At 43.4% G+C, this 26,820-nt stretch overlaps 1 protein-coding gene across 2 annotated transcripts in view; it reads right to left on the bottom strand.

The window, feature by feature from the left end:
- MEIS1 (Meis homeobox 1) overlaps nucleotides 1–26,820 on the bottom strand; it is a gene marked incomplete at its 3' end in the record, with an annotated part of 108,238 nt that overhangs the window by 41,540 nt on the left and 39,878 nt on the right. For both annotated transcript variants that reach the window (XM_080343090.1, XM_080343091.1), the window contains one exon: nucleotides 9,933–10,078. In XM_080343090.1, coding sequence (XP_080199216.1) covers nucleotides 9,933–10,078 — 146 coding nt within the window. The remainder of the gene's footprint in view (nucleotides 1–9,932; nucleotides 10,079–26,820) is intronic.

The raw sequence follows: 26,820 nt of genomic DNA, 5'->3' as shown, positions 1-26,820 counted from the left end.
ATGTTTAATGGGGTTTAATGGGGAAAAACAATCCAGGGCAGAATTTGGCCCGCGAATTCCTGGGTATTACACCCACCTAATGCAAGGGAAGGACACTCCTACAAATAAATCAAGCGGGATTTGTACGTGCGATTCCTATTTCATCCTGGCATGGCCCATCGAGGCGCAGGGGAGCCGGTGGGACTCGGGGGCAGAGGGACCTGGAGGCCCAGACCCCTGCTAATTATCTGAGTGCTAACAAGGCAGGATTTCAAGCTGCCACCGAGGAACACAAATTATTTTGAAAATAATTGCAGCCAGTGTACCATCGCCAGTGGAAGTGAACCAGAGGTTATGCCGCTCTAAGATGACATTTTTTACATCAACAAGTACAAAACTAAAACACGGCCATTAGTAATTAAAGCTGCTCCTTTTGTAGCACCAGAGCCAGTAGGTCAGGTACTGTTTTACATCAGACACCAAGCCTTGATGGCCATAGATTTGCCAGCATTATCTGCACAGAGAGAAAAAAAACCCCAGCAAAACATTAGCAGCAGCTGTCTGTGTGCCTCAACATTGAAAATCCCATTCATACAGACAGGTGGAGTAATTTAAAAGCCAATGTGGTGCAATTTTGATGCAACTAATGCCACTGTTTACTAAAATGCTGTTATTACTGCTGTTTATGAAAACATTACTAAAATTGCATTTTATTTATAAGAATCTTAAGATTCGGGTTATTACCAGTTTCAAAATTATTCTGTCCCCAAGTGTAGCTTATAATGGTCCGGGGTTTACAACCTGCTGCACTGATGGACCCACACTTGTGTTTCAACAATGAAATCAGGGTTTATCCTCTTTGCCATTCCCACACAAGCACAGTGCAACTCCTGGATCAGCACAAAATCCATGGCAAATAAGCAGAATTCTTCCAAGAAATCTAATAATTAGTCAGATTCATCTAACATGGCATTTACCTTCCCAAAAATATTACTAAGTACCTCAAAAGCTCTGGCTGACATGAAGAAAGGTGGTCTAGGAAGAAGAGTTTCACTTCAAAGCTGACTTTAGGTAATGAATAGTGCAGGCCATCTCAGGCAGAGTCCCACCATTCCTCCTCTGAGTTCAAAGAAAGTCCATGGAAAACATATTTATATCATGAACAGACCATTGGTTTTACTACTGTGACTACAGTGACATTTAGTGCCACCAATGTGACCATCTCACTTTTTGCATCACTAATACAGAGCATCATAGGGAGAACGAGTTGGTGACTTCTTGCTGGGTTTTTTTTTGTTTTATTTTGTTTATTTTTTGTTTTTAAACATATTTCCAAAATGTCTCATGCTGTACAGGTTGGATTAGAAAAGGTCAACCAGTAGCCAAGAAAGGAATATTCATGTTCTACCTAAAGTCTGAGAAGTGTTTTCTGGGTGGAAGTTTCTGGTTCATAAAGCAGAAGATGCAGTGGTAAGGCTCCTAGAGCTCGCTTGATTAAAATGATGGCCCAGCACTGAAGTGAAACGAGTACTCTACTAAATACTATGGGTCTAAATCAGGCAATGATGCAAAAGGCAAGGTAAATTAGATAACTACATATTAACTTAAACTCTTTTCTGCCTACTTACCTTCTCTCTACATATATATTTAGCATTGCTGCAGCTTACAGGGTGAGGAAATGGAAGTTCAAAGATGAGTCTGATCAATATGTTTGCTCATATATTGAAACATGGATGTTCAGCTGAGCACTTTGGGGGAAAGGATGGCATTGTCCATGGAAATTCCCAACTTCCCATCAATAAAAAAACTCCCTTCCACAGGAAAACTTTTCTGTGGGTGATTTTGATGGCAAGACAGCAAACCTATCTAGTTAATATTAGGAAATAAGGTTTCTTGAACTCACGCAATGAGAAAAAAAAAAAAAAGCTGAAGGCATATGCATAAAATAAAACTTTTTAAATGGGTAAAAAAAATCCCCTCACTTCTCTCACCTCTCCTGGAGCAACAAACAGGCTAAATTCACTTCAATACGTTGCTGCGGTTCATTCAGACAAGGGTTAAGTTCATGCACGCAGATGTAGGATACTCTGCGCCAGAACAAGGGAATGCATCTTAGATAACTTGGTGTACCACTTCCAAATGTGACCCTGTTTGAAAGGCAGCTTATCTTACACCGCAGATTAACACATCTCATCAGATATGCGCCCAACTGGTTTGGTGCCTCATATTTTGGCACTTCACCTGATCTGATTAAGTCACTCACAAGCTTACATTAGTGCACCGTGAAACTCCTTCAAGAGTTAGGAGATTGCCAATAAAAAATTAACACTGGCACTTATATACATAAGCATATCTGAGAATCAACATAGGCCCTTTTGTAGCAACTGTGTTGGAGGACAAGCTAAACAAACAACTAATAATGAACAACTGAGCCCATGAATATATCCTCATTTCCTGCTCACCCACTGCTTGCCAAGATACTGCTGCTGCCTTTGGTTTACTTAGTATTGCAATTTATTTGCCAAAATGTTTCTGTGGATACTTCCAGATTTACAAATTGGTGGTCAGACTTTTCCCTCCTCCTCTCCCCCTTCAAAACGTGATACTTGAATTTCGGATGCCTGCTTTGACTGCAGAAAGACAGTACGTCATGTAACACATTTCTGAGCCTTGACTGGAGCAGGCTCATTTCAAAAGATGAAGTTGCACATGCAAAATATCACAGCTGCAAATGTAAAAAGAAAGGAGAGGGTGGAGAAAAAAAGCCAAGAATCTACTGTTGACTTAAAAAAAATCTTATTACTGCAAACATTCTTGCTGGTAAACTCATTTCCCAGAATATTTATGCAAACAAAAGGAGTTCTAGTACAGCAGAGCAAGTGTAATTTAACATATGAATTAATGTTTATCATGTTTCAACTTTTCAGTATTCCCTTGCTTCTACTCAGATGTGAAATTCTTCTGGTGTGTAAATACTAATGTGTTTCAGCAGCTTCCAAATAATTCAAATTCTTTAATGTGCTGGTGGCTTCCACATTGGTACAACAGTGCCTCCATAGTGGAAAATGGGGGAAAGATAAGATAGCCCTTTGGGAATAGACACTCGCTCTAAAATCTCGCCCAGGCTATTGGCTGCCTTCTGATCTCAACCAAAATACCTCCCTGGATCACTATTATTCCTGAGACCTGTGAGAAGCTTGGGATGAGATGCTTTGCACCACATAGTTCAAGACAACACAATGGTTGTCTTCATCGGAAATGAGACTGAATCACAGATCTGAAGAAACAGACGTTGTAACCACGTCAATCTGCAGAACAAGAGAACAGCCTATAAAAGGAATCCAGTTTCCTTGAACCAGTTCACTAAAGCACCCTATATTTTTCCCTTCTGGTCCAAAACGAAAGGTTTGTAGCATAGCCCAGAGCTGGTAACTTAAATAATCTATAGGACAGCATAAGATCTCAGTATGTGAGACATGAGCTTTCCAAGAAATCATGAAATCAGACCAACAGCAGCATTGCCAAGGGTATTCCCCAAAACACAACAGCTTTCTTTAAAAATGGCAACACTCACCCATGTTAGAAAATGGACCAACCCTTGGAGGCTGAAGAGCAGGTCAAAGCAACAAATTTGAGGAAGATTAAAGAAAATGCAGAAGGTTTTGATAGTCAGTGTCCTCCATCAAACTCTGGGAGGGCTGAAGGGTTAAGAAGTTAATTCAAACCGAGTTACCTAAATCCTGTTTGTCCTCCTTTCTGGAGCTCTCAATTCAATTCTGACAGAGCCTCAGAATAATTATCTTCTCCCGTAATAACATTTCCCATTTTCTTGCTCCTGTTGAAGACGACTGCCACAGCACCTCCACCAGCAGAAGGGAGCTGAGGACCCTTATCGTGGGTTACTTGCACCAACCTGCCATGGATGCTTTTGCTCACTGCCCCGACTAATCCTCCCATTGCCAAGAGCAGGAGAATCCCTAGCTCCCACCTTCCCAGCCGAGGGAATGGTGGTACATGGGTGATCGAGGGCAAGTTAAAAGCGCCTGTCTTTGCACAGGAATTCGGGACAGCTGGCACTAAGAAGTCTTGCACATGTGGAAGAAAGTTTTTTACAGCTTTGCCCACGACGAAATCAAGTGAAAGAGGAGACTTGCGTATGCGGGATGAAGAGGGGGACGCCCCCCTCCCCGCTCCATTCTGAGTCAAATATATGGAAATATGAGCCTTGTTACACAGATGAGCTCCAGGAGCCCTCTGGCATTTTGCAGAGCAAGGATCAGTTGGTGCAGGATGCAGACTCACTATAAGTTGGACTTTCAGGGGTGATTGTTTTGTTTCACTGACTCCAAACCCTCTCGAGAGTAGAGCAAAGGAAATCCTCGCTGGCTTTAGCCAATTATGTACCCTTTGTATGTTTTCAGCAGCCTAATTTTGTACTCATCTGCTCTCTTGCTATACCCCTTTTTCTAAAACCGAACAAGCATCCCGCTTGGAGTACAGGCATGCAGCCAAATTAACCCCACACTCCTCCTCCCAAGGAAATATCTCGTAACAACAGAGGGATAAAAGATCTGAAAACTACTTGCTTTAGCCTTATAAAGTTGCTAGCCTGTAAAATATTCATAAGTGAACAAAACTTAGAGAATTAAGCAGCGTAGTAGTATTTTTCTATCAGAACGACATCCTCAAAGCAATGGGGGCTATTTTTCTCTGCTAGATCCTGATATAATGTCCCTCCTTTAAATATCTATCTCCAAACATTCTTTTATACAAATAGCAGCTTTGCTAAATTGACTGCATATTGCTTATTATAAGTTTTCTTGTTTAATAGAATGGAATAAAGTAATCAAAATAGATTCAAAATCCACATACATAATAGGAAAAAAATTCACTTTTACAGCAATGTCAACATGTTTCAGCTACGTCTTTTACTTTCTGTTCAGCCTCTCGTTTTGGTAAGATTTAACTTCCTAAGGAAATTGTTTTAGAAGCAGTTAAAAATAATGATTAAATTATGGGATTTACATGAAAGAAACCCTTGGCCCACTCATTTTTAAAAATCATGGTAATTTGTTTTTTAAAAGGTGTTTGAAGTCCTTGAATCTACCTCTTGGCACCATTAAAAAAAAAAAAAAAAGAAGTTTATAATCCCCTAATGTGCTTAAATAAAGCCTTCAATAGTTTAAATTGTTATTAAACATCTTTTGGGATTATAATTTTATGGGGTTTTTTGTCTGATTAGATGATGAACGTGAAGATCATCAAATACTCATCATATAACAAACCAATTACATCGTATAATCCCCAAAATGAGGTTTGAATCCTAACATTTTAAATTCAGCTGGATTTAAAGGATGCAGAGAATTCCCAGAAATGAAACACTTGAAAAGACACACCCCCCCAAACTCCCTTCTTCTAGTTTTGAACCAAAGGTACCGCTGCTTGGACAAAAGCATAGTATGGGTTGAAGCAGAAACTAATCCTATTGCCACAATTAAGTTTACAGAGATCTGGTTGTAGGCAAGATTCTTTTTTCCTTCCTCGAAGCTTTTCCCTTATTTTGCAACCCCTGCTGAGGGTATATGTTACAGTGAGGAGATCTGCTTGAAAAACGGTGGTGAGATATGATCCCTGCATGTTAAGTGATCCAAGGAGCAAAAATAATAATAACTGTAATAATAACAGTAATAACAACAAAAGAGAAGGCCTGTAAACTGTTGTTGGGTTGTGGCACACCCAGAAATTATCCTTAGGGCAACTTTCTGGTGCCCAGCTCCAGCACCAGGCTGGTTTGCCTCAATCCCTCCTCGAGACCCTGCCATGGCATTTGATGTTCATCTGATGCCACAAACCTCCCCTCGTTTTTGGTTCCACTTTTGTACTTTGGGGATGTCCTCACCTCTTCACAAAACTATTAGTAGCCTTCTTTATTTGTGTTTTTTCCAAAGAGTAACAGGACATGCCTTTCGCTTCAAATTTCTAGTAAAGTGCTAAGAACAGATTTCACAAACCTCAAAATTTACAGGCCGCTGTCATAACCTACCATCAAAAATTTCAACAAGCTCCACATCTAACTAATGGCCAACCGGGGCAGCTTTTCCAACCCAGAGATTTAATCCAAATTAAGTCAGAACAGCAAATAGTTAACAATTAATACTGCAAAGTCCCGTGTGTAAGTCCGATCACTGTTTTTGCTATTGTTTTAGCTGATTTTTGTAGTTGTTGTTATTATTCCAAGGGGAAGAAAAAAGAAAAAAAAAGGCAATTTGGATGAATTTATCCCCTGAAGTGTTTCAGAGCATACTGCTTGCATCCGCAGAGGACAGCGCTTGCCTACCCTTTGGGCATATGTCAACTCAGTTCTGCACATCAGTCAAAATAATAGGGGGGGCTGCAGCCTGACACTGAGTGGGAACTATTGCCCAAATGCTTCAACAACTGGAGAGGTTACGGCCTTACATTTGATTTTCTTTTTTCTTCAATAAAGAAAAAAAGAATGTACTCCTAAGTGAGAAATGAGAACTAAGGGACAAACCATAGGAAATGAAGTCAGTACACAGAGGAAGACTTTATACTTTTGGAGATGGAATAACTGCATAGAAGGAATTAAACCAGCCTATACACTTTTAAAAGATTATTAGTCCAACGTTTATTTTAAATCTTTCCAACCATTAATCATTAGTATGACAGACACAGAAATTACTGTCTATTTTGTTTAATTCCATGCCACTGATGTGTATTAATATTACAATTGTGAGGGAAAAAAATTGTCTTTGAAAAAGAGGGCTTCCAACTAACACCCCAATTAGGAAGCACCAGCAGTCAAGGGGATGCTGGATTTCGCGCTTAATCGCTCTTCGTTTCTTCCCTGCCATTTTCCGGATGGGAAAGTGAAGGCGGGTTAAGCACTGGGGCCAAAAGGGAGGTATCGCCTGTCCTGATGTGTTCCCTGCCTGAACAGCACTAACTATCTATCTCTCCTCACCTCCTGCTTCGGGGAGGACCTTGTGTCCACCCTAAGGAAGACCAAGTTCACAAATAACAAATAAATTATATGGGATCTCTAGCTTCCTCAGCTGATGGCCTCCCTTCTGCAGCAAGGAGCCCAGCCAGGGACACTATGGTGCCCGTGTGTAGGGTCATAAGAGCAGTCATGAGGACCAGGCACCCTCAAAAATGAACTGGAGTCTTAATTCCTTCAGTCTCTCACCCCAGTACCCCTCAGCTCTGATTGTAGCCATGATTTGGGCCTGGGTGTTTTTGCAGAGAGGACAGCACCCCAAGCAGCTTGCTCAACATGTTCTACTGCTCTTGCACTAGCTGTTGGGTTGATTCTTCCCATGTTACCAATGTGCTTGCCTGGAGGACGTCTTCATCCACACACAAGACCCACTGCTCTTCTGGATGTATGAGTTCTCTGGTGCCTTCTCACTCCAGGAAACACACTCTCAACTGAAACACTATTTGGAAGAGCCTACATGTTGTCCAGATATTTTAATTTGGGGAAACTGTCCATGACTCCACCTAGAGCCAGTCCCAAGGTCCTAGCTGGAGAAGGCTGGACTGAATAAACCAATTCTGCTTTACTGAACTGATCAGACAAGTCTGGAGCTACCCTGATGCTGCCAGAAGAGAAAGCTGCCCTGCAATAAATCTGCACAATTCACCTGGCTGGGCTGGATCTGCACAGGTGGTGGTGGATTTTCAAAGCAAGTGTTAAGTCAGTGCTGCAAGGTAGAAAATACAGCAGCTTCATTGCATAGGTCTTGGGAGGGTCCTTTCTGCATTTCAGCCTTCAGAAGAAGAGGCCACCTTACAAGCAGATACCCAGTTCACGTTTCTCAGAGGCAGCTCTGCAGCAAGCTCCACAGGCACTCTCATTTTCTCTTTCGCACACCATTACCGCACAGCGTAAGAGTGAAAAGCCATTTGCACCCTGTACCTAATCTAGATGCAACAGTGACAGGGTCCATTCTCTAGTCCTGAGACTGTGTGTGAAGCCAGATGCAGGGCCAAGTCAAGCCCATGTAGCTAAATCTTCACCACAGGGGTCCTGCCATGAGGTTTTTTGGGAGTCACCCCTGTTCTCTTCTGCCGTGCTCTCAGGAATGGGTTTAGAGGGTGGTAGCTGGTCCAGGCTAAGAGCATGCTAAGGACTGCTCAAGCAACTTAACAGGATAGACCATCACATTCCTGTGCCCAGGCCTGGGTGATGTTTAATTTACTAGCACAAGCACAGCAACAGGCCACTCTGAGGAAAAAACACTAATATTATTAATAATAGTAACACATCCTACTTAATCTGTAATTCCTCAACTGGGAACTCTGGGGACTGACAAGCAGTTTCTCAGTGTCCCCTGGTGTGTCTTGTCCTGACTGCACAGTTTCCAGGGCATCTCCTTAATCCAGAACCTAAACCAGTGGCATCAGGCTGGTGTGAGCATCACTGCCAGCACAGCACCCCTGGACCGTTTTGGAGGCAGATGTCCTTAACCTCAAATCTACCTGCAGAGACACACAGGCTGTCAGCTCTTCTTGGGCAAGGAAACCTAGAACCAGGAAGCCACCAAAACCAAACGGGACCTCAGCCTTTGGGAGCCATGTGCCAAACACACCAGGGACAGGGCTAAGTAGCTGGCAAAGCTGGGGCACAGCTGACATAGAGCCTGCCAGAGGGAGAGATTAACTTGGAGATACCCGAGGCTGTCTCCAGCCTCGGAGGAGGAGTGCTCCAGTACGAAGGTTCATTCATAGCAATCCCGGGCTGCACGGGGCAGGATTCCCAGCCTGATCCCCGTGCTGACAAGAGTCACGGCAGATATCTGGTTTCTTTGGCTCAGCAGGGGATGAAGGGGTGATGTGCGTGAGCGCTTCCTCCAGTTTATGAGTATACCATTGGCAGGGCTCCCACCGGGGCTGGGGAAGCTGGCTGGCTTCTGGTTTCACCCTGACCCTAACTACAGGCAGGAGAGAGAGTCAACCGCTGGGATTAGAGGCTAGAGCTGTTCTTCACTACTGCCCGCAGACCCCCGGTAGCCCTCGCCTGGCCCTTAATCCTCCTGGCATAGAAAAGCACAGACAGACAACCCAAGGCCAGAGGCCCACGTGCCCACAATGGATGAAACACAGTGACAGATCTCCACAGTCTGACATAAAAGAATGGCATTAACAACACTGTTCTAAATGCTAACATCATAAAAGCGTGGTACACAATATAAACCCTTCAAAGAAGCTCCAGCATCCAGCTTAACCCCACACACCTGTCCAGAGTTTTGATTTCTAATCCCAGGAATAAAAAAAAAACACAGGTAGCTGTGACAACAGAAATAGCTGCGCATCCCCCCACCCCTTCGTAATGTTAAATACAGGGGTAACTTACACTCTGGGAATGAGAACATCTCAAAGAAAAAAAATTGTACTTTGCTATTAAACCAGATACATTCAGACCTTTCATCATGAAGCTTCTCATGATCTCTGACAAACATCTGAATAAGGTCTTTGTTTGCTTTTTGCTTTGTTTTTAATCTCCCCAGTTATTTTCCGCAGTTCTCCAGAGCACAGAACCACGGGCTGAGCGCTGTTCTCTGCTCCGAAGCAGCGATTCCCACGTCAGCTAAGGGGAGCTGCAGCTGTGCGAGTAGCGGGGCAGGACAGGTCTCCGAGGTTATTAGTATAAGCTTAGTCACACTTTGTGGTGACGTCCTGTTAACAACTGCAACTTGAAAGTAAATCTAAAACCAACACACACAACCCACCCCCCAAAACCATAAAAACATACACTCTGTGCTCTTCCCCTGGCATCTAGCAAATGAGGCAACAACAACAACTCTGCTCAGCAAAGTTCCCTGAGCTGCCTGTCAGCAACATCATACGTACTTTTTGCTTTCTATGACTACTACAACTATGACATTTTCCATGTTTTATTTTGCATATGTGATCTAGAGTTCACTTACTGTTAGATGCTGGAACAGCCATGCCCTCATGATATTTGTGGCTACTTTGGGAAAGATGCCACGCTTTTTATGTCGCTTTTTGTCCTTATCTGGATCATCATCATCACCTGTGCTGGGGGAAGCTACACTGTTGTCCAAGCCGTCACCTGTAAATATAGTGAATCAAATTTTGACTTATGCTACCTTTATATACTTCAGCCGAAGCCTGGCTTTGGGTATAAACTGCATGAATATTTAAATGAGGTATAAATTCTTTAACATCGTAATTCACCAAAGGTTGAGGGGATGGGGGGGAAAGAGACATGGGGAGAGGGAGGGTCTCAGGACTGTGTCAGCCCCATTCTGGTTTATCCTGAAGGAATGTGTGACCATTTCTGCCACTGTAACCCAAAACAGAAAGTGCTTTAAAAAAAAAAAAATAATAATAATTAAAAAAAAATAATAATTGCAAGCATCCTGCTTGCAAAGCTGGAAATGGTAGCTTTTCTTCACACTAGGTAACTTCCCAAAAATTCAGCCCAGCCAGCTACTTTGGCTGAGATGGCAATTAGGAAAGTATCAATAGTGTCCCATCCCCATGATGTGTGTGAAGCTGGGTGCCCCATCCTGCTCTGGCATGTGAAGAGCAAGGTGAGTGTATCTCTCTTGCAACACCGTATTCTCTCTCCAAATTCAGAAATAACCAAAGGATTGGGGCATTGCATGTATTAAGTCTTTTATAGATGTCCAACTTCCCCTGACTTTTTGATGGAAGGTGGATAGCTAATTGGCCTCCCCACTTCCCAGCCTCAGCCGAAAGAAATTCATACTGGGATAAGTGGGTACCAATTTGACATACACCGTAGGAATGAACACCCTGCTTTGTGCCAGTGTGCCATATCCGTAAATAGGTATCTGCTCCCTTTAAACAACAACTGATCCAGAATGAATTTCCTTAATGCAGAGAAGGTCTCAGGCAGTTCTCATCACATTAGCAACATATCTACAGGAGGACATAACTGCATAGCAGCCAGCTTGGGTCTGGACTGGCAGGCTAGCGGTCAAAGGAAAACAAAAGTTGCAGTGCCCAGCCAGTTTGCATGCAATTTTTGTTTCAAATGCTGAGAACAGTTTATAAACAAGTCCACATAACAAATCGGTCTTTGAATTCTCTGTATGTGGATTGAACTGGCTTCTGTATTTGTAGCAACATGGAGCTGTGATGTTATTAGGCAAGTGTTTTTTACACCCCTAGGCAAGAATGATCAAGAAAATCATCTGAATTGGGCTGAATCAAAACTATCTCTGTTAGGAATAAAAAACCAAATACATAAATTAAAAAAAAAACCAAAAACGTAGAGTGTCAAAATTATGATTTGTTACACAGCTTTCAGCACAATTTTTTTTTTTTTTAAGTTATGATTAGTGTTATATTTTTAGTACCTTACTGACCGTGGCAAATTTATAATTGTCCTTATGACTTGGCCTGTGTCTTTAATCAAATGGTAACCTTAGGTAGTTACAAAAGCAAACAAGATTTTTTATGAAGAAATCAGATATCCGACAAATTCTTTGAAAGCCCAGTATGTAAAAAAGGGCTTTTATACAGAGAAGCAACTCACCATATAAAATAATATTTCATAAAAGAAACATGAGCAAAAGAAACAACTCAACAGCATTTAGAATTCCATGGGCTAATCCACTTTCTGTCTGCGAGAGGCAAACAAGGGAAAGAAAAGTATTACGCATTCATTGATTAAAAATGAAAAGCTTCTAACCTAATGACACTGCCTTTCACCACCTCCCTGCCATCGTCCACCCACCCTCTCCCCCCGACCCCGTGGTTTTTTTTAAATATACTCTTCTCCTCATTTCAAACCCCCTTCAGATTAATTTAGCAGGCATCGCCTCGTGCCTGATGGGTGGAGGACTCATTGATAATTTATGGAAATATCTACTATAATCTAAGGGAGATGACTTTTTTTTTCCAGCTTTGTGCATCAATAGATAATCAAGGCCTTCAAGCAGCCTTAGCTTCCCATTACCTCGGGCAAGAGAATTCCTGAAAGCATGCCTCCGGGGCACCTGAATTATATCCTCCATTAGGGGAGGAAAAGCTTTCTGCATTCCACCTATAACACTCCCCAGAACCTTTCCTGTTTATTTCTGCTGTATGAAAGCAGAAGCATTAGGAACAGGATTTTTTAAGTGAAGACTTATGTAGATACAGCGGAGAAACCTTTCAAGCGCGAGCCAGATCACCTCCTTCAATCCCTAGCGGTGACCTATCCCAAATAAAAGGTTTCTGTTACATCATTAGCTCAAGCCAAAAACAGCCTTGGCTTAATGCACAGTTTGTTCTTCCTACTGTTTTTAGGCAAATACTGCTACTTTACTCCCATCTGGGAGGGAAATTACACTGCTGGGCTGTAATCTAAGACAAGATTTTCATTGGAAGCAAATGCTTTCAATCCAGTGTAAATACTGGTGCATGTTCAGAAAAGCCTAAAACAATAAACCCTGGCCCCGTCCGACACAAGTTAGAGAAAGTGAAAGGCAGAGAGAGGATAAGCAAGCACCCAGCTATCCTAAGAGCAAACGCTTTGCTAGACTTTTATAAATTGTTTAACCTCTTCCACTCTTTTTAAATGGAAAATTGATCCCGTAAAGACTGAAACCACAGAGAGAAGTCTAAATGGTCAATTGTGGATTTTAGTATTTCCATCTACTTTGCAACTTGATACACTCACCTCTGTGAGGTCTCCAGAGATTCACCCCCCCCTTCCCTTCTTTTTTTCTCCTCTCTTTTCCTCTTTTTAAAGATCACTAAACAAACTTGAAGCACCACTGACCAGCCACACGGTAGCAGCTACGAACCGCATTTGTAAAATGTCAGCGGCAACTCCGTTCCTGAAGTTGACTTCTCCTGCCGCCAAATGAAGGCGAACTGAAAAGGTGGAAATAATCATAGAAATGATGCTAGTCCATAAACAAGCTTAAAGCCTCATTAGTATAGCGGGAGGCTCCACTGGGTGATTTATGCTTGTTTTGCTGATGCCATGAGGAAATGCCATAGGGCAACTTTAGCCAGCTGCTAATGGTTTCTGACAGCTTCTTAGCAACTAGTGCAAGCAACGCCGTGGCGTTTGCTAGTGACAGAAACCGAAAATGTCATATTATCTGCCCATGTGTCACGAAGTCCGTGTGGCAATTAACTAGTAGGCCAGTGACTGAGGGGCCAGAGGCTCTCCAAAATGGCCCGTGGCTATTCGGGGGGCAGAGCAGGCGCACGGCTCGCGTTTATGCCGCACATATGCATGGCCCTATGCACGATCTGCATCACGGTCCCTCTGCCTTGGTCACCCATGAGCTTGGTCCACACGGATCCTTTGTCCATGGAGAAACTCCGTCTCGCTTTCTCTTTAGGCACGGTGTGACATTATCAGAGGAATTGCAAGTAATCTGTCTTGATATGATGGTTGGAAATGGCACTTTAATTGGCAATACCTGATTCTCTGGTTTTGAGCGCTGGATCCGAAGGTGCTAGCTGTTTTTCTGCTCGCTCGCAAATTAGTCTAAAAGGATTTAAGATCACTGAAGCAGACTCGTTGCCTGTCAAATTGCTGGGAGCACAGAGAGTCTGCACAGCAACTAGATGCTATTTAAAAAAAAACCCAGAGCCTGTAAGGAGCAGGAGGAGAGCCCGGGCTCCGCACGCCCGTTCCCCAGCGAGCAAAACCAGGCGCTATATGTCAAACTGTCAAACCTTTCAGCATGGCCGTTTGCCCTTTCAAATAATATTTAAGAATTATTTTTACACAATTTTTTATAGGCCATGGTCTAGTGAAAGAGGCCAACCAACAAAGAAAGGAATTTGTACTACAATTCGCCCGTGGACGATTTCTTGCCAGACCTGGGCTGGTCCCCATGGAGCGAGGCAGGTGACCTGTGGCAGCTCCCCGGCTGTCAGGGAGCTCCGATTTCAAACGCCCTCGACTCCGGCGTCCCAGAGTTGCCTATTTAAGCACACCCAGGCATTTAGGCCGCGCTATCTTGTTCCTTTCAAGAAAGGATAAAGCAGCATTTATCGTATTCAGCCCTGCTGAATGGGTCAGGCCGGCCATGCCAGCGGGGGCTCCTCTCACCGTGTCCCCCTCCCCGCTGCCATCGCCTCCTACAACTTCCCTTCCCCTCCCACTCCCCCAAAAAACGGAGGCAGAAGCAGTAAAGGGCAACCGAGTTTACAGCAGCTCCTCGAGTGGGTAATGCTCTCTTTGTCCTGGGTGATGTGTTATAAACCTTTGTTGGCAAAATAGGTGCTTCTGGAGAGCAGCCTGGCACATGCGCTCACCCTCAGTGGCAGCAGCCCTTGCAGGAACCAGGTGGGAATTCAAAGCCTCCTTCCTCGCTGCCACACTGAACCAAACCAAAACGTCATCGCCCTGCTATTTTGGAAAGGCACAGCTAGGTAACATTCAGCCACACAGCTTCTAAATCCATCCTCAGACCTCTAACATAGACATTGCTCAGGTATGACATAAATAGTCCCAAGTCTGGGCTATTTCAGAAAGGCTGGAAATTCAGATGTCCTAAAAACTCCAGTCCTTCACTCAACTAGAAAATCCGTGCCTTTGCACATGGCTCTTTACACTAACATCCTCAAATGATTTTAAGTGACTAGAAATCTCAACAGCAAAGTTCCAAATACAGTTTTACTACAGGTATCTTCACCAGACGCAACAGGTTATTTCTTGCTGCATGTAGCCTTGTACTAGGATCGAATCTGTATTTGGAGCACAAATATTTTCGTATCAAAGCAAAACATACTATTCCTAAAAAGCCTGCTTCCCACATCTCTGTCATGAGACCTGAAAGAGGTCTTTGGGATCCACTGTTCAGTTTGCTGGGAGGGAGCAAGAGAAGGTTATTTGCTTTACTTAGGTCCACCAAACCATGGGATGAACACCCCCTTCCAGCTTTTACAGTCCACGTCTAGATAAGCATCTAAATCCACTGCTTTAAGGCTTTCATGGAAAAAAATGTGAAAGATATACTCAGTAGCCCTGGGAAAAACCCAGACCAACTTTTAGGTGCACCCTGGACTGGATGGCTCCATTAACAGGCAACTAAATCACTGTCCTCTAGAGAACTCAGTGCTCCCTAAATTGAACTTATTTTTCTGTTTCCAAATGTCTCCTCTTAAAGGTAGCTTCTGCCTCCTGGAAGAACCTAATGGTTTGCACTTCTGCATTTATTAAACTTCTATAATTCAAATATGCATTGTGTTTGGACAGAAAGTATTGACTTCTGTACTAGATTTGCAATGTTTTCAGTGCTATGAACTGAAACACCTAACAGAATGCCCCAAAGTTTGTGGGTTTTTCAGTGGCGTGATTTTAAAAAAAATCTGTCATAATTTTTTTAAAAGCATTTAGATATAAGCTCCTCAAATTCCTGCTTCTGCTAGCATGAGAAATCCTACATTGTCTAAGCCAAATATTTAACTGTTCAACTGTCCATCCACAGCTTTATTGTCTCCTTTCTCTTTTAACCCCTCCAAGCACCCAAATCTCTTTAGTAACCTTTCCAGACAATGGGAAAGCAGGATTCATTAGCAACTTTAAGCAACATAATGTACTACAGAGATTTTATGTGGCAAAATGACTTTCCTTAACCTTTCTTCAGTGCTCTGTGCTAATTTAGAGTTAACTATTATAATTTCCGCCATCTTTCCTTATGTTATCCCTTACAAAAACACACGTCCAGTTTCCCAGATACCCACACATCTCCACCATGCTGCCTCTTCACAGAGCATAACCAGGCCTACATGTGAAATGTAGTTTTCCTGTAAAGTACAAAATGACAACCTCTCAAAAAGCAGGTCCAAGGATGTAATAAGGACGTAATAATCTGCCACAGCCTACAGTTCACAGGACTTAAAACAAGGATCGCCATTTCAGACCATCAGTATTTTATGGACCTGGGCAAGCAAAGAATATGGACTCCAGCTTGGCAAAGGAATGTGGTGAGCAAAAGTCACACCCCAATGACTTTGACGTGAGTCAGGGAGGCCAGTATTCACGTCAATGTCAAATGAGAAGTTTTGACATAAAAAGGCCCATCAGTTAAAAGATTTCCACAAAATACGTGATTTTAAAATTTACACACGTACATGCACATATATATTCAAATGTAACATTAGCCGGACGCGGACTGCTTTCAAAGTGCCAATGCCCAGGCAAGGCACATGAGCTGACAACGGGGCTACAAGCAAAACCGTCCTTCAGAAAGCTTAAAGTAACTGCAATTTCTTTATCGGGAAAAACATTTTCTATTAGCTTGGACCCATGATTTGACAGAGCTGACACAGGTCCCAAACCCAGGAGTTCCTGAGGTCAATGGCAATCATCTCAGCACATTGAATGGCCTACAGGACAGCCCGAAAAATGATTTACAATAGTGATGTAGTCTGCTTGTGGATCTGAAACATGATGTTGATGAGGGGCTGTTTTTGTTCTTTTCTTATTCTTAAATGAAAAATGCCTCTCAAATATACTTAATAATAAAAAGTTAATGAGGAACAACAAGGTTGAAAGTGAGCATTAGCAAGGAACGACTACCATGTGTTTGAGTTTGCACGCATCTCTTAAGCAGATGCAGTGTATGTTTGATGCAAGGATCCAGACCATGACATAAACAGTAGGACGTTGTCAACCACAGATAGCATCCATATTTACAAGATACTAAAGGAAACAGTTGCAAAAACATTCTACACAAATATTAATAGATGAAGTAACCTGGACAAGCATAAATTACACTCTGGCATTTGACAAATTTTCAAAGTTTTCTTCTTGAATCATTGTACTTTGTTCTTTAGAGACAGGAACACCTTCTTCTAGTAACTCAATCTTCCTTTTTGACTCAAATTCCCTTCAGGCAAGCAATGAGCAAATTAGCTGTCTACGCAAAGAGTAAAAACAGCATTGATGAATGGGGGGGAAACCCCACAGAATTTACTCATTTTCATTTGTTTGGCAGCTTTTTACAGCTGAAATAAAGGAAACCTCTTCTGTACAATACAGCACTTCTTGATGGGGCTCAGAAAACTTCACTATTACGGGTAGGCTGTGCGATATTTCTGAAGCTGTGCATCTATGTGCCCAATGAAATATTCAAAAGAAAGCAATTCACTGTATGGGAAGCAAACAACTTTCTGCTGCCAGCAACAGAAGTTTACTTTGAGCAGTTGGAAGCAAATACCCTACAGAAAAGTATCTGGTTAAACAGAAAAACATCCTGCTTTAACCAAGAATGGTAAAAAGCTTTAACAGTTGTTTTTTTCCCTAACCTAAAAGCCAGCAGGATGATCCTACCACTTCTTGAGGAAAGCTGTTTTCCAGTCATTCTCTCAATTTGTTCAAATATAGGTCTTTTTTTTGAAATGTGTTCTCTCCCAACTGCTACTGAAGTGCTGGCCCTCCCAGCTATGGGTCCCACCAGTTGCGTCCTCCATGAGAAGTCAACTGCATACAGCTGAGACACAGGTAGATCCACCATTAGATTGAGTCGGTCTTACTCCCTTTCAAAGCAGAAGCACAAGAAGCAGCAGGAACACAGGACTGCTCTGCCATGGGGGAAATACACCAAACTAATACCCCAAATGGCCACAAGGTCAACTTCTGTTAGCTCCTTAAAAACTGACTCTATCATTATGTTTATCCAGCTCCTGAGACACTTGACTCTTGGACTGAGCACAAGCAGCTAGAAGAGGCTCAAAGCAAAGATCAGAAGGATATTAGGTATAAACTAAGGGACGCCATTATCTGTAGAAACAGTTTATTCCAGTGGCGCATTTAAGTAGGCTTCCTTCCCTAAACACAGCTAAATTGCCTTGGGCCCTGCCTACATGCCTGCTCCAGAGGAGACGATGCTGTAGATTTCACATTGTACAACAGAAAATATGCACCAAACCCTTGACACTGTCCAAATCATTCAAAATTAGGTTCTTATATATATATATATATATATATATATATATATATATATATATATATATATAATCATTGTTAGACAAGACAAAATAAAATGCTTAGGACTGCTGAACCAAACTAAAACATTTTATATTGGGTTACTTTAGGAATAACCAATGCTGGCCCAAGTTGGAGTCTGAACTACAGTTTAGACTCTGTTTATCCTAAATCCTCTTTTGTAGAGCTGGATCCCGTTTGTCACAGGAGTCATATAACCGTAATGAACAGGAGAGAATTAGTCTAGATGTGGCTCAGGCAAGTCAAGATTCATGACCTACCAAGTCCATGAGATATTTCCAATTGGAAGTTCTCATGTGGTTTGTGTCAAGTGAAAAAGTTCTTGCTGATGCACATTTTTTTTTCTACTCCTGTCACTCATTCTGAAGAAGTATCAAAACCAATGAATTATTATTTTCCTTGTCCCTAGTCCATCAGTAACATCTGACAACAAAAATGAAGACACAATTGAAAGAAAACTAATATTAAACTTCACTTTGCATGCCATGGAGGCACCACATACTCTATTTCCCCACACACAGTGGTCACTTTGCAACTACAAAAGGCAAAATTAAAAGGGATGAGTATAAATCACCCCCCCACCCCATCTATCTTTCCTCTTTTGACAGTAACAACATCTTAGCTGCCACTGCCTATGCTTCAAATAAATACCCATCATCTCACACAACCTTATAAAGATCCACTTGCTGTACCCATTACTCCAGGAAATCATAGCCACTGAAACCTCTTGATTAGGCAGTTGACAAAAAGATACCTGGCTTTGAACACAAGGCTCAAATCCATTATTTCTTTACACTTAAAACAAGAGGAAGACAGTTTTGATTTTTAATGGCAGGTTAATCTGAAAAACCCCTCTGAGGCAGCCTGGTGATTCCCAATGCAGGACCCTGTCTCTCACAGCTGTGGAAAGGAGGGCAGAGAAGAGGCATGGCCACCTAAAAAGAACCATTTCTACAAGGTATCTTCGAGGTCTGATGGAAATTAGGTACCTGTGTGGTGGCCGAAACTACTGGGCAAAGCAGGGCAGAATGACAGGGACATGGGAATCTTCCAGTACCTGGACTCCACATGAACAGGACAGGAGCTGGACTCAAAACACTTATCCTCCTCTTTTCTAAGCAAGTGTTATAAATATTTGCAATCACGACTGAATGGACAGTATTTGCACTGTACAGGGAGTTTCCTCCCGTCACCTTGCCCTAGCACTGCCTGGGATGCTGAGAAGAAACTTGCTTTGCTCTCCAGCCACAAAAACACACGTTACCACACAAGTAACCAGCTCAGGAAAAACTACCTTAATGACAAAAAAAGCAGCACTCTGTCAGATCTTTTAAAGGAAGGGCATAGACAGAATAAATAATGGGGTTTTTTTTCTTATGCTGTCTTCACTGCTCCTTTCTGCCTTAAATCCATGGCTGTTGTTCTTCCAGCAAAAGCCGGTTGCTCTGGAGGACCTGTGACAATAGTGGGAGGCTGCTTCTCAGGAAGGAGGTGCAGAAGCCAAAAGGAGATAAGTAGATTTGACAGAGCCAAGCTCACACAAAATTTTCTTCCACTTGACTGTCCCTCTCCAACACAAAAGGCAAATCTGCTCTGATGAGGTGGCGCTTTAAAAAGGCCACAATGGGAAAAACAAACCTGAAGTCGGGCTTTAGAGCGAAGGCGCAGTGGTGTCAGCTCTGGCAGCCAGCGGGCAGGCACGTTGCTGCCGGTCGCGCGGTTCCTGCTGCCCTCTGCTCGGCAGGGTGAGCAGGACAGGGCTGCTTCCAGAATCATCTCCCAACACCCTTCCTGCATCTCAACATGGGCAGCACCCGGTAGAGCACAGTGCTGGAGATGAAGGGCACCCATGGGTGTCATTCTGCACCAATCGAAGCACAACCGCTAGTGGTAGCCAGTGCAAACTTCACTCAGGCTCATCTACGCAAACCGGTGAGAAAGCCGCAGTTTGGGTAGGACACAGCAGGAGTTGCTGAAGAACGGGGCTGCTTGCTCTGCCCAGACTTCCCTTGCTCTACATGGCTAGGAGGGATCAAGCAATGACCACTGTGGTGCTAAGGCCACTAATTCCCTTTCTGCTACAAACACTTCCCCCCACAAAAAAATGGAATCTACTTTCTCTGTTCTGCTAACATGCTTTGGGTGTGGGGAGTTGAGGTGGCACCGTGGGCAGGTTGGGGTATAAACCCCACATATCCAGGCAGCTGGCATGAATCCAGCCCCTGTGGCAGAGCCTGGGAACTCAGAGTTACTTCGGTGAAGTAACACTGATGGGGAGGTGGTCTTGACCTTGCTCCTCATGGTCGGGCACCGGCCACCAGGCTCAGCAGCGAAGTTGAGCTCCCTTCACGGTCCACCCCAGGGGCACGCAGGCACTGACAGCCTTTTCAGACACTTCAGTCCCACTAAGTTAGCATGTCCCCTTTGGCTCCAGCTTAATGTATTCATGTAACTGCCATGTTTTTTGTTTCCTACCGCTTTCTATCACAGCTTCTGGTGTTTTGCTGTTTGCTTTACAGCACAGTTATAGGCTAGGGTGTTTTGTTTTTTTCCAAATGAAAGCAAACAACCAACAAACCCAAATGCAAATCATCCAGGAACAAACAGATGTCAGAGGGTCCAAAACATGCAGGGAAGGTGAAAGCAAAGTCAGATCAATGCTGGACACTTAAAAGCTTCCCCTGAATATCACCTACAGGTGCAAAAGTGGCTTATTTTCACCTCTATCTTCCATCACTACATATTCCTAGAAATCAGCTACCTGGGATTACCCTGAATAGGCAAACCGATGGGAGGAAAAGGAAAAAAACATCTGGTGCACTCCAGAAATTGAATATTATTTATGTCACTACACTTAGTGGCATTGAAGTTGGGAAACCACTGCGAGACAGATGAAGGATGGGAAGGCAGTAACTTGGCTATTTCAAATTCATCTCTGACTCCACTCCTTTGCAATAAGAGTATTTAACCAAAATCCCACAGAAAGCTCAAAGCAAAGCTTGGTCATAGCAAAAAGCCATCCAGTGTCTTAAAAATAAAAACTAAAGAAAACACGAACAGCCTTCAAAAAGCAAGCCAAAAATATTTCTGATGTTTCTTTTTCAATTAACAGCATTGGTCACTATCTCTAATAGCAACAACAGCAGAAATGGATAGAAAGCAAAACCTGCCTGCTTTTAGTATTTTGATGTACTTTAAATTACATGAACGAGTAACCAAGGAAGTTAAAGAAAACCGCAGGCTAAAAACCACAGGCCATCAGCTTCTCATAGGCAGGTATACACCACACAGAAAAATAACCTTGCTTTTCTGCTGAAGCAACCTCATCCTTGTTGGAAGAGCTAAAGACTCTGTTTCACCCCTTCCACCCACCGGTGATGGAAGAGGACTCTCATCTGCCCAACACACCACTCATCTGTCTGCTCCTGGGGCAGCCTGATGGTGCCTACGTGGTCACCAGCTTCACCTTCTGCAAAACATCCTGTTGCTCAGATGGTACCCACTCGGCTGAGGTTGCCACGGAAAATATTTCTACTGTGTACCCCATCTTTCTTGCTCCAGCTTTCAAGCCATGCATCTCAACTGATGAGTTCTGTGTGTGAGGACACTCTGCGCACATGCAGCCAGCCAGCGCTGCTCCTGGACAAACACCAGAGATGTCCCCCTGCCTTTCCTGTATGTGCAGTATCAACTAGAAGGGCTTTATAGGCCCTGTTTGCCATGCTAAGGAAAAGGCTGACTTTTCTGAGCACCCTGTAAATGCTTGGAAAAGAGAAGAACGGAAAGGAAATGGAAGGAACGACCTGGAAAGGAGAAGGGAAAAACAGGAGACCTTGGCTCAAAGGAGAGAGCTGACCACACTCTTAGCCCTGCCTTCATCTATAGAAGATGTTTGCTTTCATAAATCTTGGAAAAAATGCGGTGTGTGAGCTAAGTCAGCCCCTAGGCAGATTTAACTTGGGCGACCTGAACTTACTCTGCAGATCACCATAGGTCTCTCTGACCTTGGCAGTGACACAAGGATCATATTTTCTCATGGCTGAGTTACTCTGGAATAATTCTGCCAATGTATTAGGCATAAATAGCCTTTTATTTAGCATTGGGCAAATACATTCTCTCTTTCAGCCTCTTAACTCCCCAGACAAAATCTATTTATTGGGATAAGGAAAACCCTATCCTCCATTAAGATCTGGGTACACATCTCGAGGGCCAGACAGAAGCTTGGCTGCTTCGTGCTCATGGAAATGTATTTTCAGCCATTACCTTCATCAAGATGTATTACGGAATTAACTGGTAAGATTTGTTGCTTTTGATTGAAGTGGTCAGCCTGAATATTTTGAATATTTGTAGATGAATATAAAAGTATCTTCAGACACAAAGGAGGGGGAATACACAGACTGATAGCGGGAAGGTTCAGCTTTGATTACTTAAACGGAAAACATGATCCTTATTGTACATCCATATATAAGCGAGGAGCAGCTTCACTAAAACCAGACAAGTTGTACTGAGAAAAAAACAGCCAACACATTTTAGTCTTGCAAAAAATTGACCAGTTTGGAAGAAACAGGTAAACAGTGTGTTCTTGGACAAGAGTCAGCACAGTTTGGATGATGCAGACCTTTCCGTTCAAGAGTTGCACTGGTTTTTGCATCTGGTCACTTGAGGTCACACCACAGCGCTCCGAGGCTCTGCAGGAGCCCTGTGCGCTTCCTCCCCATGACGGAGGTGGCTAAAGTGGCTATTAGAATCACTTGTTATTCTGATGCCACCTGATTCTTAATCGCTAAAGAAACGAGGACTGAAACCACAGAAAGGGCTTTCTGGCACTGGCTAAGGAAGTATCATTTTTTGAGGTCAAAATAACATCCCTTAAAATATGAATCAGAGAGGTCCCTTCATGCTGCATCTTGATAAAGGCAGGCAAAACATCAGCAGACTATTCTGATGAAGCTTTGTAATACATATACAGACACACACCCAGACATGGATAAAAAGGAAAGAAAATACTTGCAAGCCCATATTCAAATTATCTTGTAACAGTCAAACCCTAGTAAATACTATTTCCAATTTTCACCATCACTTCGAGTGACAGTCTCTTCTAATAAACTCATCGCGTGTTGGGCAAAATGGAAATGCCATTTTCTGACTGTTTGTGAACTGCTTGTTTCATCTGTACACAACTTTTGCTGTATGGCTGACCACCAACAACCTGGAGGCAAGTGTCTAAAGACTGGGTCACCAAGGGTTCTCAGGCAGAAAAAGAAGTCTCCAGCCACAGGCCTGCACTCTTTCTCATCATAATGCTTCAGCAATAATCACTGGTGCCAAAAGTGGTGATTCTCTTGAGACTAGGAAATGCTTTCACAAATATCTGCCAATTATTCGAACAGTCGTCAACAATGCCAGCCCCTGAACCAATGCTAATCACACTGCCGTTTTCTATGAAAGGCAACTTTGAGTTTTGCCATTTATTTTAACTGCCTGACCAGCTTCACCTGCAATTAGTGGCTTAGGCAGATCAGGAGGGAAGGTAGCGATTTTCATTTATAATCGCTGGTTGAATTTCAAAGTTCGGCTAAAAAGCATTCTTACCCACACTCTATTTACCAGTTTGTACGGAAAAGATTTTGACATAACCACCATATTTGCAAAGAATATGATCTCAGCAGTGACCTGAACAAGGAAAAATCACAGGATGGTTGGGGTTGGAAGGGACCTCTGGAGATCATCCAGTCCAACCCACCTGCTAAAGCAGGTTCACCAGAGCAGATCACACAGGTATGTGTCCAGGTGGGTTTGAACGTTTCCAGAGAAGGAGACTCCACAGCCTCTCTGGGCAGCCTGTTCCAGGGCTCTGGCACCTCAAAGTTTCTCCTCATATTCAGATGTAACCTCCTGTACTACATAGACCTGGAGAGGGCAATACGCTCTTGCCTGTAAGACCACGTGGAAGATCTCCCTTACGCTCCCTTCTCACCAGCCCAGAAGGCTTCTGCACATCCGAGGTTGCACATGAACCTCACGCTAGGAGAGGCTCACGATGGCGTGTGCCGTACACGTTAGCTCAAAGATGAGTTTCTGCGCCCCATGGCACATAAATATAGGAGGTTGAAGTCTCAAAGCAGTCAACAAACATGCCAGAAAGCCCAACTTTCCGAGGTGCTGCAGAGATCTGTACAGGTTATGACTCCTGCGGGGCAAGCAGAACAGCTCTCGAGGAAGCCTCTGCTGGGACATCCCTAGAAGCACCTCACTCAGCTCCCTTCCCAGAGTTTACCCTGGAAAGCCAGCCCTCAAGATCCCAGATGAGACACGCTGACAAGGAGCTGGATGAAAATAAGCTCACACTACTGCTGCCAGCAGCCTGCCCTCCCTTTGTGCCTGCAAAGCTCCCACACTTGAAACCCAGCACCATCTCCAGGCTTTGCACTTACAGCCTCGCAAGGAAGCAAGACCTGAATTTAATGTTTCTGGGGCACAGAGGGGTCATGGTGCACAATCCAGAGATATTTTTCAGGACATCATCCAAAGTGGACTTGAATATGAAAATGTGGGTTCAATATTCTGCATTAAAAATATTTTTAAAACCCCCTCCACCTCATCTGCTAGTGAGGATTGCTACAAATATGACCACAAAATGAAGCAGGCAAATGAGCCTTTTTGAATGCATATTAGTGTGCTTAAATGGACCAAATGTGCATCTTGTTAGTTTGGAGTGGAAGTAAGTTGAACTCTGGTTTTACATTTAAAAGCAGACAAGGAAGGTACATGGAGAGAAGTCCCAGCAGCTGCCATGCCAGCAGACAATGGACCCTGTACCCAAACAGCACAACAAAGCCCTGAGTTGCTTGAAAGTGGCCATCCCCACATCAACTCGGCAACAAATTCTGTTTCAAAGCTTCGTTCATGGAGCCTTTCATCTCATGAAAGACCCCAATACTGTTTAATTGAAAGTTAAGCAGAGCCTTGCTACCAAGTCTCACAAGCCTGCCTGTCAGGTTTTACATTTAAATCCCCAGCTCTCAGAGTCACGTGAAAACCTCCAACCAAAACCACACATGAAGCAAGCAACCTCCTGATGGCAGAGAAAGCTTGAAACCTGGCCTCCCGAGAGCTAGGCATAGGCATACAGACACTGCACCCATCATGAGTAATATTAAATATATATTTTTTTTTCTAGGCACATCAAGGTTTTTGAACACTTCAGATTACTGATACTGGTCACTAAAGACAATGAGTTCCTTGAGATGCTCGGGAGCTGCAGAGGACACAGCCTCACCAACACATAACATCTGCACCCACTCCCCAGCAGTACCATCTCCTTCCTCAAGAAACAACGAGTTTTAGCACAGATTCATCCCTCCTTACTCTAAGCACTGAAGTCAGGCTGCCAAGCCCAGTGTCTGAGCAAGGCAATTAGTCCTCCCTGAGCCCCTCCAGAGACCCTCTGGAGGGAAATTCAGGATTGAGATGACTACAAGAATATGCGCACTATTAGCTTTGAATACTGCACAGAACAGTAAAAACTTATGAGCAGTGAGGCTATCACAAGGAAATGATGGCTAATGAAGGCTGAATGTGCCCATCTCTGTTTCTAAACAAGATCTGGACTTCGCGGCCCCTTCTAAAATTACTCAGGATGGAAAGGCTGAATTTAGCTCCCATCCATCACCTTATCGTGAGGACACAACCTCACGCTTCCTGCCACTGAGAATCTGGGAAAATGCAAAACTCTACCTCTTATCATCAAATCAGAATTAATTTCTTCTTCCTATTTTGCCTTACTCGAGAGGAAAAAAAAAGCCCTCCTTGATAGATAACTAAATTTATGTCTTACCAAACTGAATGTAAATGCAAGAAACAGGAAGCTTTTACTTGGAAACTGGAATTTCAAGCACTCAGTGGCAAACAATGCACTGGAGAGATAAAGATGCAATGGCAATGGTAAGGGACAGACCTGCCAAGCTTCCTGCCCACACTGACTCAAGAGCATGTGTCCCACCATGATACGGACCGGCCACACTGCTTGCTTTTATTTTGGTAATTGCTATTTGTTCTTGTGAAAACCCCTATAGAAGCAGGTCAGAAGATGGGACAATAGAAGACTGGCCATCTTTTACAGCCACATCTTTTACTTAACACTTTAGCAAAAGATGTAATCAGTGGATCTTTGTCCATTTATACAATTCTCTCTGCTGCGACAAGGATTGTATTACACTCTCCAGCACCAGCCAGATCAGAGCATCCAGCCTTCCCCATCGCTTCAATAGACTGATCTGATACTTGAAAGCACATTTGCTATTATTTACTACAGCCGTTTGGAAATGACATTACACAGATACAGGGGGCAGGCAAATATTGCCACTCTTTTATTATTACTGCTGTCCCCTCGTTTGTAATATCTGAGAAGTTCCCAGGTCAATGGGATTACTTTATCTTCCTCCCCCTTCCTTTATCTCCTCCCTCACCCCACAGGTATCCTTGTCCAAATGGGACTCTGCGGCAGGGGGTTTGCTTGACCTGGGTCAGCAGAAGGTCAAGCTTTTCACCACTTGCTAATGCAAAGCTTCCCCCCAGCCCTCCCAAGCCCTTGGGGGCCGGGACACCCCCTCCCCACACAGCCCTCTCCCGGTCGTGGGTGCAGATGGAGAAGGCAAATGCTTCTTGGTGAAGCTGCAGAAGCCAAATCCTCCCCATATGGAAACTGGAACATGTTTTGTGCTTTTAAATAAACAAAGCAAAAGCTCCTGAAAAAATCAGCTCAGCAGAGACTTTATTCCTGCACTAAACTTGAAGGATGGGAGGCTTAACTAGTGAGGAGCAAATCGGACTATATTTTTGCCTACCAGAATGAAGATCGA

Source organism: Nesoenas mayeri, assembly GCF_963082525.1.
Source record: "Nesoenas mayeri genome assembly, chromosome: 3".
In the NCBI taxonomy this organism is placed as follows: Eukaryota; Metazoa; Chordata; class Aves; order Columbiformes; family Columbidae; genus Nesoenas; species Nesoenas mayeri.
The sequence above is the reverse complement of the archived record's forward strand: the minus strand, read 5'-3'. Positions and strand labels throughout refer to the sequence as shown.